At 36.8% G+C, this 19,466-nt stretch overlaps 1 protein-coding gene across 1 annotated transcript in view; it reads right to left on the bottom strand.

Moving 5' to 3' along the window:
* Window positions 1-10,929: 10,929 nt before the first annotated feature.
* DIPK2B (divergent protein kinase domain 2B) overlaps window positions 10,930-19,466 on the bottom strand; it is a 59,054-nt gene continuing 50,517 nt past the window's right edge. The window contains exons 5-6 of the mRNA XM_003763445.3: window positions 12,931-13,219; window positions 10,930-11,734 (exon numbers count right to left, since the gene is read on the bottom strand). Coding sequence (XP_003763493.1) covers window positions 11,394-11,734; window positions 12,931-13,219 — 630 coding nt within the window. The 3' untranslated portion in view covers window positions 10,930-11,393. The remainder of the gene's footprint in view (window positions 11,735-12,930; window positions 13,220-19,466) is intronic.

Below are 19,466 nucleotides of genomic sequence, written 5' to 3'. Positions count from 1 at the left end.
TTTGTTAGCATATAGTTGTGAAAAGAACCCACGTTCTTTTTTTTTTTTCCTTATGGTTTATTTTGGTTTCACCTTGTCCATTTTTTACTTAATTGGTTTGATTTTCTGCCTTCTTGTTTTTGATCAGGATGACTAATAGTTTATCAGTTGTGGTCATTTTTAAAAAAGAACCAGCTTTTCATTTGGTTTTTCATTTCTATAGTATTTTAGTTTTATTGCTTATTTCTATTCTAAGTTTAATCTCTTCTTTTTGTGATTATTTTTGTTTATTGGTTTTCTTAAAATATATGTTTTTTAAAATACATGTTCAGTTCATTAGATTAACATTCCTTTTCCATTTTGTTATTGTATGTTGTCAGGAGCATGATTTTTTCCTCTATGGATTGTTTTAGCTGCATCACAGAAATGTCAGCATATTGTCTTAACATCATTTTGTTTTCACATACTGCAATAACAATCTAAGATTTCATGCTAAGTTACCATTTTAATCTGTGTCTTTTGTCTGTGCTCTCTGTGCTCCTTTAACTGATTACTTGTTAATGTTTTTACTATACCTGTCTTTTAAAATTTATTTTCAACATCTTTATGCACTACACAGTTTTTGTAAAAGTTCCACACATTGCTAAAGATTGTGTGCATTTATTATCTGTTCCATTTAGAGGACTCGCCATTTGGAAAACATGTCTTTTAGTTCTAGATTCTCCAACAATTTGTTCAGTTCTTTGTTTTTCCATTTGTTAATTTTTCTATTAAATTTGTCCAAAACTGAGACACATTTAGTATTCTGTTATTATTAACTTATGACATCATTGTCTGTATCTCTTTGTGATTCAAGTTAACTTTGTGAATTTTTGTGGGAATGCCATTGCAAAATGTTAGTTAATATTAATATTAGATCCTTGTTTATGGTTCCTTTCATCATGATCTAGTTTTTGTTGTTTTTTTTTATTCATCTCTTTATGCTGTGAATTTTTGTTTTTGCTTTGTCTGACAGTTTGGTATATTCTAGATTGAGTAACTTCTAAAGATACAAATGGGTTGCTCAAAGTTAGAAAGTCCACTCTTATATTTCATTGTCTCTGTTGACTGCCCTGTATATCTTATAACTTCATCAAGTTGGATATGAAATTTATCAGAGATTTTCTAATCAACCCACTGAAGCACAAAGAAGAGAAGGGGAAAAAAGTTCAGAAAAATTATTTAACTCAACAATCAAGTCCAAATAAATCCAGTATTCCACATCAATAATCTCAAACCTCTACAAAGAAGGGAATTTATCTCTTTTTCAGGGTCAAACTTAGTCATTATAGTAACTCTTCTACCTTGATTATCATCTTCCCTGAAAACCAAATGGAGATAGTCTAGGACCTTCAACCTAAGAACAATGAAAATATCAATGCCCTTTTAGACCATTGGTCCTGATTCCAGCCTGATCCCTCCCATCATCATTAAGTTGAGAAATCTCTGGAAAAGTCCACCTTCAACTGCCACTGACAAACAGATGAGTCCAAGATTCCTGAGACCAGCAGTTCCCCCCAGACTGTGGCCTCTACTTTCAGCCATTGTCATAAGAAGCAGTCACCAGACATTGGTGTCCCAGTTCCACAAGATCCTGGAATGAGATCATTCTTGCCACCAAAGTCTTTGGAATTGTCAAATGGTTCTACATCAAAAACATCAGTACTAATGATGTTAAAGATGATACATTGCCGTCTGTTTTGCCTTTCTGGAGCAGATCATCAAGGGAGCCTTCCATTTGACTTGTAGCTGAAACTGCTTTATGGTATCCTTTCTATTAGAATATTACTACCTCCTGGTCACAGAAAGCACAGGGACTGTTTTACTTACTCTAACTCTTTTGGATCACCTCAGCTTAATATAGTGCTTTCCATATACCAAGCACTTAATAAAAACATTCATTCTTAGCAGCATTTTGTAATTTATAACCTAATATATAGCAAAGTTTGTTGCAGCCCCTCATTTTTATTTTGTGTATGTTCTGGCTTTATAGGTATATTTCTAGCAAGCAACATATTGTGGGGAGAGCTTTTTTGTAATCAGACAATTTAGAGATTTAGGGAATAAAAGATCCTGGTGTGTCTGTTATTTGTTGACTTTAAAAGACATTTCACTCAGTAGAACAAAGTGTAACTTTGAAGGCTTTCCTCGTTCAAGTTCTCTCCTATTCACATGGAGCATGGGCAAGTTGGGATCAATGAACTTACTCTCTTTGATCTCTTTCTTCCCTTCTCCTTTCTTCTCACTTCAGAAAGCTGACTGTGAGTAACAAAATGGCTACAATTCATTCACTTGTGTCCTAGAGATAAGCTCAAGCTGGGGAGGGATATACTCCTACTATTACTACTAACCACTCTTAAACAAGAAGCACTAAATAGGAAAGTAAAGGCAAGAATAATCATAGCATTTACTTCATGGAAGGCACAGGTTAAGTATTAAGAAAAAAAAACTCCACTCATAAACTCCACATTTTTCTGCAAATGTATCGAGTCCTTGGTGGTGAAGAAAATAGCCATGAACTTAAAGAAACCTAACAATGAAGTATGTGAAGGTCTGGACATGTGTGTAGTCTCTTTGAGGGATAATCTCCTGCTTCTCTTCAGATACTCTCTCTTACTGGATGAAACTGCTTTTCTATTATTTTGTTTTCCTATTGGACAAAGCTCTTCTCTGCTCTTCTTAGGCTGTTATTTTGTTAAACTCTTTTCACTAATACTAACATTGAGCTGTGTGTCTGTACAACTTCCCAAGTAATTTTCTTTGGCTGGATGTTGAAGCAGTGTTTCATGTTTCCAGGCTAAGCAACACCCACCTTATTCCATTCCTTTTTGTTATTATTTTAATCTTTTATTTATTTTAACATTTTTATTTAAAGTTTTGAGTTCTAAATTCTTTTACTCCTCCTTTCCCTTCTTCTCCTCCCTTTCTTCTTCTCCCTCCCTGAGTTGGTGCAATTATGCATATTTCCATATTGTTTTTTTTTATAAGAAGACTCAAAAGAAAAAGAATGAAAGAAAGTGAAAATAGCATATTTCAGTCTGTATTCAAACAATATTAATTCTTTTGCTGGAGATGCCTAGTATGCTTCATCAGTCCTTTGAGATTGGCTTGGATCATTATATTGCTGAGAATAGCTAAGTCATTCCCAGTTCTTCTTCAAACTATATTGTTATCACTGTGTACAAAGTTCTCCTGGCTTTTATTCATTTTACTATGCATCAGTTCATTTAAGTCTTTCCAAGTTTTTTTCTGAAGTCATCCAGCTTGTCATTCTTTATAGCACAATTATATTCCATTTCTTCAATTTCCAATTTTTAGCCACTACAAAAAAAGCTGCTGTAAATATTTTTTATACAAATGTGCCCTTTGGGAATAGTTCCAAATTGCTCTCCAAAATGGTTAGATCAGTACACCCCTCCATCAAGAGTGCATTAATGTCCCAGTTTTCCCATATCCCCTCCAATGTCCAACATTTTCCTTTTTTTTTTTAATCATATTAGCCACTCTGATAGGTGTAAGGTGGTACCTCAAAGCAAACTATCCTTTTTAATCCTGGAATCTGTAAAGCTGTTGCGCTTTTGTCCTCCAGTTATTTTTCCTTCTAAAGTTATATAGTGGACAGTCAAAAGCAATAGAATCAAGTTTTTCTAGGAGCTTTCTTCTATAAAGTTGTAAGTAGTACTACAAAGCATGACATCTTTTTGTAATAGAAGATTCTCTTTTTTTCCAATGAGCGCTTTACAATAGTAGAACTTTCCTCCATTTAGCTCCCATCTCAGTAGCTGCTCTCTGTCAGTTGTGCACAAGGCTCTCAGGCAAATGTGTTCTATCTTCTGATATGTAGGCTTCTGTGAGCAGCATTTCTCATCTCTTATACCTTCTTTGGTTATTGACTTCTGGTTGTCTTTTCTATTGTTCTATTTTTCTGACTCTAGTATTCCAAAGCAGAGACTCCTAGTATGGAATGACCCATCTCTATCCCAAAGCCACAGGCATAACATATTTAGTTATTATATAGCAACCCCCAAACTATGCTCTGATAAAGAATTTCCCATCAATAAATTAAGAAGTCCTGGAAAGATTCACATTAAAATTGGTTGTTGGGAAGTAATGTACTGTAGCCATCTTTACACCTATCAGTGCTCTTGCTTCTGAGCTGTTTTCAAAAAAATCTTTTCAAAAGTACATTTATCTGAAGGGCTGCTTTCTTGTCAGGTCCCCAGAACAGTCTCAAGTTGCTTTTTTTTCATAGAAATGTTCATTTTATATCTTTTTAGTACATCAACTATTCAAATAACAGAGGAGTATCTTACACAAAGACTCAAATTGCCAGAAAGGCTATGACAATGAAGACTAAGGAGAGAATATTGTTTCAATGGTCTACTGATTATTGATGTCACAAAAATGTAGGACTTCTTGAACTTTTTCCACTCGCAACCCTCTTTTCACCTGAGAAATGTTTATGTAACCCCAGATAAAAAGTATATAAAATAGGCATAGAACTCAAACATTTACTGATAATAAATCAATCTTAATTTTATAGCCCCCATATTCCATTATGAGACCCCATCTGAGATCACAAACCACAGTTTAAAAAAAGAAGCTGGGACATAAAGTATAAAACGGGCTAACATTCTGACCTAAGGTATTTGCCAATGCCATAAAAGCTATCTTGTGGCAAGTCAAATCAAAAGGTTTTCCAAATGTTCTCATTCATGAATAACCACTTTTATTTCTGTGGTAGAAGGTTTTGAGAATAGGGCAAAGAAAAACTTGATTTTAAATAATCAGGAAAAGAAAATTGAATAGATCATTTGCAGGAGTTTTAGATTTGTGAAAAAAGGCAAGAGACTGAACATGGGAGAAATTGGGAGAAGTCAACAAATGTCTAAAGGTTATCAACCTTTATATCTTCTTTTCCAGGCTTTTGTGAGAGAAATGTGAAAGGGGAGATGGGAATAAGAAAGATTAAGGAGTAGGGATTTGAAAAAAGGACCAAAGGTGAGGGAAGGAGGCTGCCAAAGCAAAGCTAATAAAGCAAGTATGTTTTGACTCCTAATTCTAGAATCAGGATAACTTTCTCACTTCCTCAGCATTTTAGGTATCCTAAAAGGTTTTAGGGTTTCTCTTCCCTAATGTCATCCATTTAAGCCTCTACTGGTTGTTTTTCTCTCCTTTCCCTGAACTACTAACTAGTGACTGACTAGTACAAAGTTCCATTTAATATCAATTAGCTGTTACAAAGGGATAGTTAGTTCAAAGTTATATAGCAATGACAAAAGTACAGCCGTTCCCCATCCCCAACACTTCTTCCCATTCCACTTTGGCTTCTGAGAATAGTGAGCACAGTCTCTACATAGCATCAGTTCAATAAAAGTTCATATTTAATAAGTTAATGTCTAGATGTAATGTTTTTGTGTGAGTCCTCCTCAACTCAGCAGATTCAGATACCCAGAAAGCTGTTGAGCTGACCTTTCATAACCCTCAAAGTCATAGTATCTAATAACTTCAAACCGAAAACAAATTCAGAGGCAAAGGACTGAGGCTCATTTTGTGAGGCCATATAGCAATCTCTTTTTTCCTTTTTTTGTGTTTTATTTTTCCCCAATTATATGAAAAAACAATTTTTAGCATTCATTTTTAAAACTTTGAATTCCAGATTCTCTCCCCTCCTCCCTCCCATTGAGAATGCAAGCAATTCAATATAAGTTATACATGTGTAGTTATACATGTTGTCACTTTGTATATGTAGTACTTTCCATACTAGTCACATTGTAAAAGAAAACATAAACCAACAACAATAACAAAAAAGCTTCAAAAAAATAAAAGTATGCTTCAATCTGTATTCAGATACCATCAGTATTTTGGGCTATTGGATAGCATTTTTCATCATAAATCCCTCAGAGTTGTATTGTATTGTTGAGAATAGTTGTGTCGTTTGTAGCTGATCATCTTAGAATAGTACTGTTATTTTGCACATAGTACATTTTACTTTGCATGAGAGCTCATGGAAGTCTGTTTAGGTTCTGAGAGCATCCTCCTCATCATTTCTGAGAGCACAATAGTACTCTAATCAATCATAATTACTTACCACAATTTATTCTTCATATCCAACTTAATAGGAAGACCCACAGTCTCCCCCTTTACAGCTGGATGCTGTCACTGAAAGAGTTCAACTAAAAGACAGAACAACCAAAAAAAAAAAAAAAGAAAGAAAGGAATAGCTCAGGTTTGATCACTAGTGCTCTTTGAAGGCACTTCGGTTCTGACTATATGGTTCATTTAAGAGTCTTCTCTTAACTGTGTGGTTAGTAGACTGGAATCTGTGACAGAAAGTCTCCCCATGCTTCTCTGTCCAAGGCAGGAGGTAAAAGTTGGGTTCTACATAAGATAAATGAATTTGAAGCTGAGATGAAATGCAAGAAGGAAGAGGGAGGAATAGGACATACGTACAGTTGGAACTAAAAACCAAATTAGAGGTTCTTCCAAAACATTGGGAGCTGTTAGGCTCCAAGGGGAAAGCAGCTGCTTATCCTCTAAAGATTGATATGGTAGAGCCACAGAAACAATTAGTCAACAATTGCTGGTTGTTGGTTATTGTTGTCTGTGCTTGAAGAAAACTATAATGATACACTATATCAGAATCAAGGTGTATAACATGTCCAACTATGACTGATCTGAATAATAAGAGCTTGGAAAGTTCTTATTTCATGAATAGTACATATGAATGCTTGGTGTGAATTCCCTAAATTTGTGCATCTCGTATTTCTTTTAATCTACTTCAATTCTATTTTGCTCATAGAGAACAGCATTTCCTCTGATGAAGACATGATATGTTGAGCAGTCCTGTGCCAGTATCTCCCATGTCTTATAATCAACTCCTAAGTTCTTCAGAGAGATTTTAAGAGTGTTTTTGTATTACCTTTTTTTTCTGATCTCCTTGTGAGTACTTGTCCTGTGTGAGTTCTCTGTAAAATAGTCTTTAAGGCAAATGGGGCTAGAGAAGACTTGAGAATCCCTTGGATGGCAAGGAGATCAAATTAGTTAATACTTAAAAATTTTTAATTTAGGTTATTTATTTGAAGGACAAATACTGAAAGTGAAGCTTAAATACTTTGGCCACATAACAAGATGAGACTCATTGGGGAAAAGATCCTGATGTTGGGAAAGATTGAAGGCAAAAAGAAAAAGATGATAAAGGATGAAATGGATTGTCATGGTAGTGTCATGGAAATAACAAACAAGCAAGAAAGCAAAAAAGAAGCAAGGGGTGCAAAAAAGATAGATTTCAAAAGATAGTGGAAACAGAAGAGTCTGATGAGCTATGGTCCATGGGGTCACAAAGAGTCAGACATGATTGAATGACTGAATAACAAAATATTTGGTATTCAAACAAGATGTCCAGAATATCAGAGTTTTGCACTCTATAATACAGTTTGAATACCTGGTAAGTTATCTGGAGAAAGGACCTTAGGATTTTATCTTGCCAGGTGATCTTCAGAATCTTCCTAAAAAAATTTAAATTGAAGTAATTCAATTTCCTGGCATGGTGTTTTCTCCAGGTTTTACTACCATACAACATTGAGGTCAACACAACAGCTCTGTAGATCTTCAATTTTGTACACAGCTTAAAATTATTTTACCCATATTTCCTTTGGAGACTCCCAAACCCTAAACTAGCTTGGCCATGCATCCATCAACCTCATTATCTATGTGGACATCCTTGGAAAGTATACTGTAGCCAAGTATACTGTGAACTTATCCACGGCATTAAAAGTTTCTCCATTTGCTGTAATTCATGGTTCCACTCATAGTTGGTGTGGTGCTGGCTGGTAGAGAACCTATTTTTTCTTGGTGTTTAATTGTCAGGCCAAAATTAGTACAAGCAGCAAAGAATTGATCCATATTCTGTTGCATCTCAGTCTCGGAGGTTGCATTGAATGCATGATCATTTGGGAACAAAATATGGAACACCAACTCTCCTTCCACTTCAGTCTTGGCTTGTAGCATTTTCAAATTAAATAATTTACTATTTGTGTGGTAGTTGACCTTAATGTTATCTTCATCCTTTTGAAGGTGACACTGCTGTGAAAACATCATGCTAAAAGGCATGGCAGCAGGCACATAGCCTGCATCACTCCATTGGTGATCGAGAAAGCACAAGAGCATCAAGTTATCCTGAGCCCCTTGCAAAATAGGTGAACAGGACTGATAAACTTCTCTGGGCTTATTGTGTATCAGGCACTGTGCTAATGATGGGAAGACAAAAACAAATAAAGTCCCTGATCTCAAAAAGCATATAATTTAAAACACAAAAGGAACCTGAAAATCTGAGGAGAGATTGAGGAGGTGGGAGATGATAGAGAAGTTAGAGTAGATGAAAAATAGTATAGCATGATGAGATATAAGGGGCTGTGCCTGAGCTGAGCCGCCAGCTTACATGAAAATTTTAGAGTTCGTGATTCCAACCTCTCAAAGAAATGATTATTAAATAATCAAATAATGGAAAGATCCTGGATTTTTCCACATCCTTTATTTGGATATTTATTCAAAGATTAGTTCTGGGAAGGGCAAGGGACATGATGAAATGAAATCTTGGAGTTGTTGCTCTACTCAAGTAGTGAACCTTATAGAGAATTTAATGGAAAGTGAAGTCTGGCCCATTGTGTTCCACAGAGCAGAGATGGACCCCCTTTTGTTTAAATTAGCCTTGGAAGGGTAGTTTGGATAAGAGAAGTTTCTTTGTCCAAGACTGAGTGATCAGGGTCTGGCCTTCAACCCCTCACTAGATTAATCCCCAATTCTCATTATAATATATAATATTCATTCTTCTCATTAATTGTTAAACAGTCACAATTAACTACCACTCTCAGGAACGCCCAGTCTTCCAAGGGCATGTTCCATGAGGGGGTCTTTGGCATTCATGAGCGCCACTAACCCCTTTTATTAATTATTGGTAGCATGATTAATTATCCAGAAAACTGTCTCTTGAAGCTTTTATACTTGATACCTACAAACAGATGGGCAGAAGGTAATAATTGGGTAGACTACGAAGACTGATGGATTCTTGCTTGATAATGAAGTTTTCCCCAGTAACTTTCTTGGGACATTGTGGGGAAATCAGAGTCCCAAAGTAGTGTAGCCAGGTGAGAAATGAGCAGAATCCACTGAATGGTCATCTAGTAAGGATCAGAGAAAGAAGTAAGGGGTGAAAAAAGTAGTAATAGCTAGTAAGTCCCTGTTCCAATGCCCTGCAACCCTCTAAGGGAAAGAGAAGGAAAGAGAGGGACAGAATGAAGAATGATAGGTCATACCTCTAGGTTACCTTTAACAGTGAAGTCATTGGAAACAAGATGGCACACTCTAGGTAGTCTGGAGAAGTTTCGTTCGTAAGATGTGTAGAAGATTCCTAGAGTCTTAGAACTTGTGTGAAGATGATAGAGGCAGAGGCAATTGTAAAAGAAAGGGCAGAGTATTGTGGGAACTACATTGCTTGGGCAGATCCAGTCAGAGAGATGTTGGGATGGAAGCAATCCTGAAAATTGCTACCTACACATCTCCATGTGGTAATCCTGCTTTCTTTCTTTCCTTGGGAAACATAAAACACGAGAAAATCTGTTTTGCTTTTTTGGGTTTTAAATGTTTATTTTGCTTTTTTATACATAATGTTAATCAGGAGCCTTTGTTAGTTTTGAGTATATTTATTAGAAAGAGAAAAATCTCCAAAGAAAAAAAGAGGAAAAACTCTTACTATTGTGATGTGTCATCAAGGTGTTTCTGAAGTGGGGTTGAGAGGGAAGAGGGTCTTGGAGTTATTGATCATTTGACAAACCTCCTCAGCCTAGAGAAGGAGCATTTATACTACTATATCTAACTGTTAATAAGGAGATAACAATGGATCAAATAGGAGTGATTAACTGACCCTGCTAACCAAATTTCATTCCCCTACAAACCCAGTCTGTATATATAAAAGCAATGAACAACACAAAACAGGAAATAAGTAATGAGTCCTGAACTTGAAATCCAAAAAGACCTAAGTTTAAATCCCACCTTTGATATTCCTTAAGCTATGTGATTGTATTCAAGTTGCTTAATTTCTCTATGCCTTAATTACTATATCTGTAAAAAAAAAAAAAGGAACATTAATAACACCTGACTCACTAGATTGTTGTAGTATGTAAAGTTGTTTGTAAATGAAAGCTCTTAGTAATAGTAATAGTGCAAATAATAACTGTTATAGGAGCTCAGAGGATAGAGAAGGTATTACAGATTGAGATGCCTGGGGAAGACTATGAAGGTAGGATGCCTTGAATTTGGGGGTAGCATTTGCATAATGCTTTCAGCTCTTAACATCCTCTGATTTTATGAAGAAAAACTGGCAGTGAGTAGGAAGAGGATGAGGAGGGAGGGAGGAGAACGAAGAAGGGGAAGGGAAAGGAGAAACAAGGGAAGGAGAGAGAGAAAGAAGAGGAGGAAGGAAAGAGAAAAGACCAAAAGCACAGGAGTGGGAGACTGGGAGAAAAGAGAGCCAGCAATATGTTATTGTTTGCCTTTGCCCACCAACAGGTACCACTTGCTGTAGTGGGAAAAGAAATTTTCTATTCACTGCTGCTCATCTGCTCTCAGCTGTTTGATACTTAGCTTCTACAAAGCAAGAGCAGTAATTGAGGTAGTATCATGTCCAGGAAAGGGTGCTTGCTCTACTTGGAGTCAGATGACATAGATTGAATATTGGTTTAACCATTTAATAATAATAATAACAATAATAATAGCTAGCATTTGGTTTGCTAAGCTAAACATTTTGCAAATATTGATCTCATTTGATACTATGAGGTATGTGCTATTATTTGTGTTGTTATTGTTGAGTGGTTTTCAGTCATCTGACTCTTTGTGACCCAACTTGGGGTTTTCTTGGCAAAGATGATGGAGTGGTTTGCCATTTCCTTATCCAGCTCATTTCGGAGATGAGGAAACAGAAGCAAATATGATTGAATGAATTATCCAGGATCAAACTTGATATTCTATTTATTACTATCCCCATTTTATAGATGAGAAAACTGAGGCAGATGGAGATTAAGTTGATGTGATTGATGTTGTGCCAAATGTTATGCAGACACCAGATGATGGTAGGCACCAAATGTTGGAAACCAGCCATGTGAAGTATTCACAATGATCATTCTCTTGTCCAGAGTCACACATCTAGAAAGAGTCTGAGACCATTCTATCCACTATTCCACCAAGCATTTTTTTCATATTGTGGAAATAGCAAATAAACCATGGGTGGGATACTTTATTAAGCCCTTCCACCACATTTTCTTTTTAGCAGGTGAATACCAGGTGTTCCTTCATCTTCCTCCATGAGACACAGAGTCTTCTCAGTACCTATCACTGTATTTGCAGTCTGGATAGCGATAAGCATAACGAGGATCACAGGTTCTCAGTGGTTTCAAGATACCCTTCAGTTTGCTGGCTGCACTGATGACCTCCTGGTCTGAGAGCAAAGGGTTCCCACAAAGAACCAGGGCAGAATCTATCTCTGCTTGTATAAGCTGGGGAAATTTCCCTTTGAGAAGCCGGGGCAGAAGCTGCTGACAGACCATCACCAAGTTCTGTTTCTCCTTCACTGTGTTGCAAGAAGGAAATGGATACCGGCAGTCTAAGACCAGGCAGCTAAATATATCTTTGTATTCTTCTTGCCTGTCTAGATTCAGGCTACCTGAAAAGGGAAAGAATCAAAAATACGGATTTTATTTGAATGTCATTCTTCCTCAAAATGATGGAAAATTAATTCATGTCTTTTTCTTTCTTTTTTTTTTTTTTTCCTAGAGGTGTCCTATCTTTGTATTGGCTCCCAGGCCAAGTAACTTGTTTCTCTTCTGAGATGGACAAGAGATTTACTCAAAAGAGATGGAAGTAGAACTCTTATTTATTCATCATAGAAACAGAGCTGAAAGTGAATTAACAAAATCTACATTAAAAGCAGCCACAATCCTGGGATTTTAATCCCAAATCCATGCCTAAAAACTGGTAGAATTCTTAATAGGTTACTAGGAAGACAGCAATTTTCTTTCCTCTTAAAAAGCAATCTAAAGATATGAGAAATTACCAGAGCCACCTCTAGGACAGGAATGTGCTCTGGGATAGAGGATTAAGAGGATGCAATAGTACTCAGGCTTTGCTTCCTCTGCTAACCCTAGGTAAGGATGTTCAGTCTCCCTTTCCCCATCTACTTCATTGACACTTACCCAGATTAGCTAGTTATAGCTCTGGAAATCACCCAACATGTGAGTCAGATGATCAACTGGGAAAATAATGAAAAGATGCCAAGCTCTCAGTGGCTACCTTGTCAATTTAAAAAAATATGATTTATTCACTCATCTACCTCACTCATTTCCACGCTTTTTAATTTTGAAATTTTATAAAAAGCAAATGTGTCAAAGTGGATTACAAAATATACCAATGAGTCAGCCAGACATTTAAAATTTAGATAAGGAATAAAAGCATCTGCAAAAGTTCCCCCATCCCCAACATACCAATCTCAGAAGAGAAAATGAGGATTTAAATGTTGAGAAGGAAAGAAAGGAGCAGAATTGACATGAATATATCACAACAGAAGCATGGATTGTTCTACCTGAATGTCTCTCTCTTGGAACATGCTTTGCCATTTAGATCTCAGGACCAATAATAATTCTAACAATTGACTAGGACTTGGGAGAATTATATTTTCTGCTGATTCCTGAACTTTGAATGATCATGCTCTCTGACAAACCTTAGATGTTTGTGCTCAGAAATGAAATGATAAGAAAGATGGGCAGGTGAAGTTCAGCCTCCCACCTTGCCCCTCCCCTCTACCTCCCCTGTCTTGTTAAAATTCTCCTATGACAGCTGCTCTTTAGAGTACATGCTGAGTACCTTGCTGCTTGTCAATGACGCCCACTGTGCTGGCATCTCGTATGAACAGATGTCCATTGTCAAAAATGCCAAACGTGCCAGCATCAATGCGGGTGAAGTAAAAGAAATAGTTCAAGTCATTGTTCCTCAGGGAATCCATAATACCAAGGAGCTGGAACGCCAAGTCAGCTGCCTGGTCTGCAGGTGAGTTGTAGAACTCCTCCAGGGGCTGTGTGCTGGTGCTGACCAGGAATCGACCACAAGAGCCTAGATATCTGGGCAAGGGCCACCCCTCCGCCCCCGGGAAGATCTAGAAGACAGAGAAAAACATATTTTAAAATAATCACCATTTCTCTCATCTTTCTGTTGCTTTCTTTTTCTCTTTCCTTGCCTCTCTTTTCATAATGACAAATGAATATTGAATTTGCAGACAGGTATCTCTCCCCTCAAATCTGTCAGCAAAATCCACCCAAGCCCTTTACACCATTTTCTAATAACAGTAATCCTCTATGTGCTAATGGAATATTTAAGTAAAATGGGGCAATCCAGTATGCACTAGTCCTTAACCTACCCTGCTACTTGGTTTTATTATAACATTGATTGAACCCATTATTTGCTTGTAGTTTGGTTTTATGCAGGTCGTAGGCCAGTGATTTAACTAAATGTTCACAGATATATATGGGATACACACATATGCACACAGAGTCTGTCTATCCCTCAGATATTTGTATATATGAATATACACACAAAAATATACATAATAAATATAATGTAAATGTTTGTATGTGTATCCAGGAATGCAACCATGGTTACAGAGTAGGATAGGTAAGGTGTCATGATGTTATATAATGAGACATTTATCAGGTCAATAGACCCTTTGAGCCCCTCTCACCACCAAAAAAGTGCAAAAATGATGCCCAAGTCAATAATGAAAATTTGTGATAGAGGCAGTATAGTTTAGTAGAAAGAAAATTATTTTTGAAAGATTTGAAAGCAACTTTTTCTACTTAATAGCTGGTAGACCTTGGACAAGTGATGTCATTTGGACTAGATGACCTGTTAGATTCTTCCCAGCTTTAAAAATGTGATTCTTTAGAGCACTGGGTCACTACTTCTTCCAGGATTAAAGCAATAGGGGTGTTAATATTTCAAAATATAAAATATCTAGAAGTTGTATCTTCTTTTTTATTGTTACTGGTGGCCAATAATTCTTGCCACACCCCCACAAGCCTTTGGGTCACAAAAACAAAGTCCAGTCATGAGGGCCTCACCAAAAAAAAAAAAAAAAAAAAAAAAAAAAAGATTATTTTCTTTTTTAGACCTTTTGTACTTCTTCCTTCCAGAGTATCATGCCTAAGTTTCCCCATATGTGGATCACAGAAACTTAAATTAATAAAAGCTTAGCAGTGAAAGATTTTATCAACCCACAACCCCCCCAAAAAAAAGTCATTTTAAGTATTCATAAGGACTTGACATAACTGAATATAGGGGGTGAGAGTGAAGAGTAAAAAATAATACATACATTGTGAGCCTATGAGAATGGTGGTTCCTTGATAGTAAAAGGGAAATTCAGAAGTAGAGGGAATGGTAGAGTTCAATTTCAATAGATGTCTTATTCTCTCATAGGATCTTTCATAGTTCTTCCTTATCATTGGGTTCTCCCCCCAAACAAAACCCTTAACATTCATAACCTGGCCCCTTTCTAACTTTACAGTTTCCAAGCCCCTCAACCCCCTGCTTCCATCTCTTCAATCTGCTGACACTGGCTTCCTTGCTGTTTTACCAAAAAGACACTCTCTCTCCTTAATTCAGTCATTTTCTCTGACTGTTCCCTATGCCTGGAATCCCCCATCACCTTTTGGCTTTTCCTAACTTTCTTCAAGTCCTAACTAAAATCCCACTTTCTATCAGAACCTTTACAGATTCTTCTGAATTCCCCCTATTAGTCATTGCCAAGTTATCCTATATTTAGACAGACTACATATACCTGTCTCTGTGTTGTCTCCCCCACTGGATTTTGAATTCCTTAAGAGAAGAAAAGTTAGTTGACTGACTAAAAAATATGATACTTGCATTTCTTGAAAAGGGACGTATGGCAATTCCTTTTCACATTGGACTTTTGCTGTTCTAATAGTTTGCTTTAATAATGGTAGTAGTTGGGTGTTTGTGTGTGGCAAACTCTTAAGTACGCAATCTTCTGAGACATGATTTACTTTTTCAGCTTCTGAAGTCCTCTTCTCTCTCCAAAAAAGGATGCTATTCAGGAACTCTTCTTTTTCAGGTCAGACATTTAAAGTCAGTCAGTCAGTGGCCTGTACTGGACTAACTACTGGGGAAAGGCAAAAACCAATCAATGCCTTCTCTCAATAAGCCTAGGAGCCAATCTAATGGGAGAGATAACATGCAAGCAGCTATGTACAAACAAGTTAAATACAAGAAAAACTGGAGATAATCAGTAGAAGGAAGGTAGTAGCATTAGGGAGGATCAGGAAAGACTTTCCTCAGAAGATATGATTTTAGCTAGGCCTTGAAGGAAGCTAGGAGGCAGAGATGAGGAGAGAGAATATTCCTTGTTTGGGAAACAACCCAAAAATGGGAAAAAATGTCTGAAATCTAGAGATGGAGTAGCCCAGTATCCCTGGGCTGTAAGGTACAAGATAGAGGGTAAGACTGAAAAAGAGGGGGACACAGGTTATAAAGGGCTTTGAAAGCCAAACAGAGGATTTCATTTTTGATCCCAGAGGGAGAATCACTGGAGTTTACTGACTCTGTGATCAGACCAGTTACTTAGATTCACTTGAAAGTTGAGTGGAGAATGGGCTGGAATGGGAAGAGACTTAAAGACAGAAAGATCAACCAGCATGCTAAAGGCTGAACTAGGATGATGGCAATGTCAGAGAAGAGAAGGCTTTTTTGAGAGACTTTATGATAGTAAAATACATAGAACTTGACATGACTGAATATAGGGGGTGAGAATGAAGAGTCAAAAATAACATATACGTTGTGAGCCTATGAGAATGGTGGTTCCATTGATAATAAAAGGGAAATTCAGAAGTAGAGGGAATGGTAGAGTTCAATTTTAGACAAGTTGAGTTTAAGAGGTCTATGGGCAGGTGGAGATGAAAATCTGGAGGTTAGGAAATAAGATTAGGACTATATAAAAAGATCTGAGAATGACCAGCATAAGAGATGATCATTAAAACCATGGGAGTTGATCAGCTCACTAAATGGGGGAAAAAAGGATAAAGGAAGAAAAGAAGGTCTAAGACAAAGCCCTGGGTAACACCCACTGTTAGTGGGCTTGAGTTGGATGAGGAAAGGAGTGTGAGAAGACAAGAAAAGAATATGGACAAATATGACATAAACATAGAAGAGTATTTTAAAGAAAAGGATGACTAACGCTGCTAATAATTACAGAGAAGTCAAGAAAAAATGAGGATTTTCAAAAGACCATTAGACTTTCCAGTTAGATCACTGATGATTTTAGCAAGAGCAGTTTCAGTTGAATGAAGATGTTGGAAGTCAAATTATAGAGAGTCAGACTAAAGAGAGAGTAGTCCTATCCAGCAAATCTCTAGATTTCAGGATCATCCTGCTTAGAAATTCAAAGTATCTTAAGCTCTTTATAAGAGTTTGAGGCATAAAAATCATTGTCCATAAACTCTACTCTTGTCCTATATAAAGCAAGCATAGGTCTGCTTCTTCCAGGTGTTTCTGCAGAAGTTCATTGCCTGAGTTTTTGCTATTTCTTGACCTAGAATGTCCATTCTCAAGAACATTCCTCTCAAATTGCATGGGCAAGTACCTATCTACTTCAGCCATGTGGTTCTGCCACAAGTCACCATCAACTGCTCTGGAGTGTTTGGAGAAATCCCTTCATCTTGTAGAAAGGTGAAAGGGAAAAAGAAAAGCACCTTAGCATAATTCCTTAGTGAATGTTTTGATTGACTAAAAAAGGCTGAAAGTAGTTTATTGTTCTGATATATAAACAAGCCTATAAGCATGATTTTTCTGACTAAAATCTGACTTCCTGAGTTCCAGTCACTCATCGTGAAAAAGCCTCAGTCATTGAAAACCAAGCAGATGTTTGTATCTTTTTAATAAGTATGGATATGTCCATTCTCTTTATAAAGGGATGCTTTTGTGACCCTGACAAAAGTTTATGCCTTATCAACTCCTTATGCTGATTGGAGTTTATCAAATTAGTTGAATGGAACTCATCATTTCTCCCCTTATAATTGTCCTGAAAATTGGATCTTTGTTATCCCAACAAATCAAAATATACCTTGGCACACTGCTCCATATCCTTAAGTCTGGATGACTATCTAGCACCTGGAAATGTTCTGATTTTTCTTCCTTATTGCGTCCCCTAGAGGTGTGTGCTAAGTTTGTAGGCATCATCCAAAAAACTTTTATGAAGACCCAAAACACCCATAGATAACAGGTCTGGAATTTATAGTTATTCCCAAATGATACAAATTCAGCAAAATTTTACAAAATTTCTAGAGGTTCATGCCTGCTTAGGTACTCACAAGGGCCTGTTACAATCCCAAAATTATTGGAGAAAAGGATTTTTAACAAGATAACTAACAAGGGGAAAGGGTAAAAAGGGTAAAAGAAAAAGGAAAAAAATGCTGTTTCTTTTTCCTAGAAAGGAAAGCACTTGGGCGAATAAAAAAATATACAGCATAATCTTTCAATCTCTTCTGAGTTATCCTGCCTTAATACAATAGGACACTTCAGTCCAATTTTGCTTAAAAAAATAAATAAACTATTCTGGTTGAGATTGGTTAATTTATCATTTATTGGGTTGAGTAGGCTGGCTTAAAAAAAAAAGTCAAACATCAAAATCATCAAAAATATTTGAAGTTCCCCAAAAAAGAATTCAACACTTAAGGTTAATTGGAAGTCAAGCTTCACATTCTAGATGAAGTCACAAGATATTATACATAACACAGACCTCCCCCCAAACTAAGGGGCTCACACAGCCTGGTTCCTATCCTTGGTGTTGACCTAAGACAGACACACATTTGTTTTTTGACTCATTATTCCCCATCTGGAGTTTACTTTAGGAAAATCTGCAAACATAGTTTGTTCCTATATTTCCATAGATGTGGGCAAAAGGTCCTCAGCTTGCATATGTAGTCCCTGTTTTGGGAGGTTCAGATTTCTAGTGTGTACAGCAACAGATGTTTTGGGGAAAACTCTAGAGGTCTTGCAATTATATCCAAGACTTGTATCCAGTGATTTGTTCACTAATATTTCTAGGAAGGAGAAAGAAGACAGAAAACAGACCTAGAATTCAAAGAGCAGATAATATTTCTGATAGAGGTGTGAATTGCACTATTAACCCTATCATATTTCCCTAATGTCTGCTACCAGAAGGCTTGGGATATGACTTTGGGCTTATGATATCAAAAATTGCATAAAAGAGGTGAAATAACTCTTCACAGACATTATTGATATTCACAGACATATCTGAATTAAGGGGAAGGCACTGATTTTTTTGCCTCCCTTCTTTATTCCAGCAGGAACTCCTCTGCTCTTCTCAGAAAGCTCCATATGTTTCTTTGTCTGAGCCAATTGGTATAGAGGGACAGTCTGACGGGCTAAATCTCAGGGGCCTCCCCTGGAGTTAGCCCTGGTGGCTGAGCCTGGGCCTCCTACTGTGTACTCTGTTCTGAATATTCTAATGTCAGTTTAAAGGGAAAGGAGAAAGATAAAGGCCAGAGAGAATATTCATTAGCAAACACAAATTTACTTCTACTTACAACAGAAGCCCAGTAACTAGAATGAAAAAAGGAAAACAGAAGGATTGTGCTACACGGATTTTCTCTAGATTCTTCTACTCCTAGCATTCAATCCTATTTACTACAAGCAAACTATTAAAATCTCATCTCACATACAAGCACTTGAAGTGTTGTTTGTTTGAAAAGAACCATAACATCATCAGGGAGATGATACCCTGACATACAAATGAATTGGATTTAAGTGAGGAAGGTCCTTACTTTCTCCTCCAGAGTCATCTGGGTCCCATGGTAAGATATAGAGCAGAACAACTGGAGATTGCCCTGGACACTTTGGCCTTTTTTAAGTAAAAATCTTTCCCTGTCTCAGTTTGTCTAAGACAATACCTTTTAGTGATTACAGCTAGGTAAAAAATAAAGCAGAAAATGGCCTAATCAAAAAAAAATATATCGATCTAGGAGGGGAAGACCCTCAGATCTGGCCAAAATAGAAACAATTAGTTGTTATTTACAATTACTCTGAGCTTCTCAGGCTAAGTAGGACTTGGCCTGAGCCTATAATTGGACAATCAAAGAGAACCTGAACATTTGAGGTAACAATGTGAGAAGAACCCAGTGATTACTTCACTCCTACTGTAATTGCTGATGAAAAGCATTCACAACGCCCCCTAAACTGATACAGAAAACACACGAGGCACTTGTAGTTAGTTGTCGTAAAAGTTCTAAATTCTAATAACTTCTTTATTAGTTCACAAGAATTCTAAATTTTGGTAACTTCTAAGGGTAATTAGTTCATGAGTTCTAAATTTT

The sequence above is a fragment of the Sarcophilus harrisii genome, chromosome 3, assembly GCF_902635505.1.
Source record: "Sarcophilus harrisii chromosome 3, mSarHar1.11, whole genome shotgun sequence".
In the NCBI taxonomy this organism is placed as follows: Eukaryota; Metazoa; Chordata; class Mammalia; order Dasyuromorphia; family Dasyuridae; genus Sarcophilus; species Sarcophilus harrisii.
This window is presented reverse-complemented; position numbering and strand designations above follow the sequence as displayed.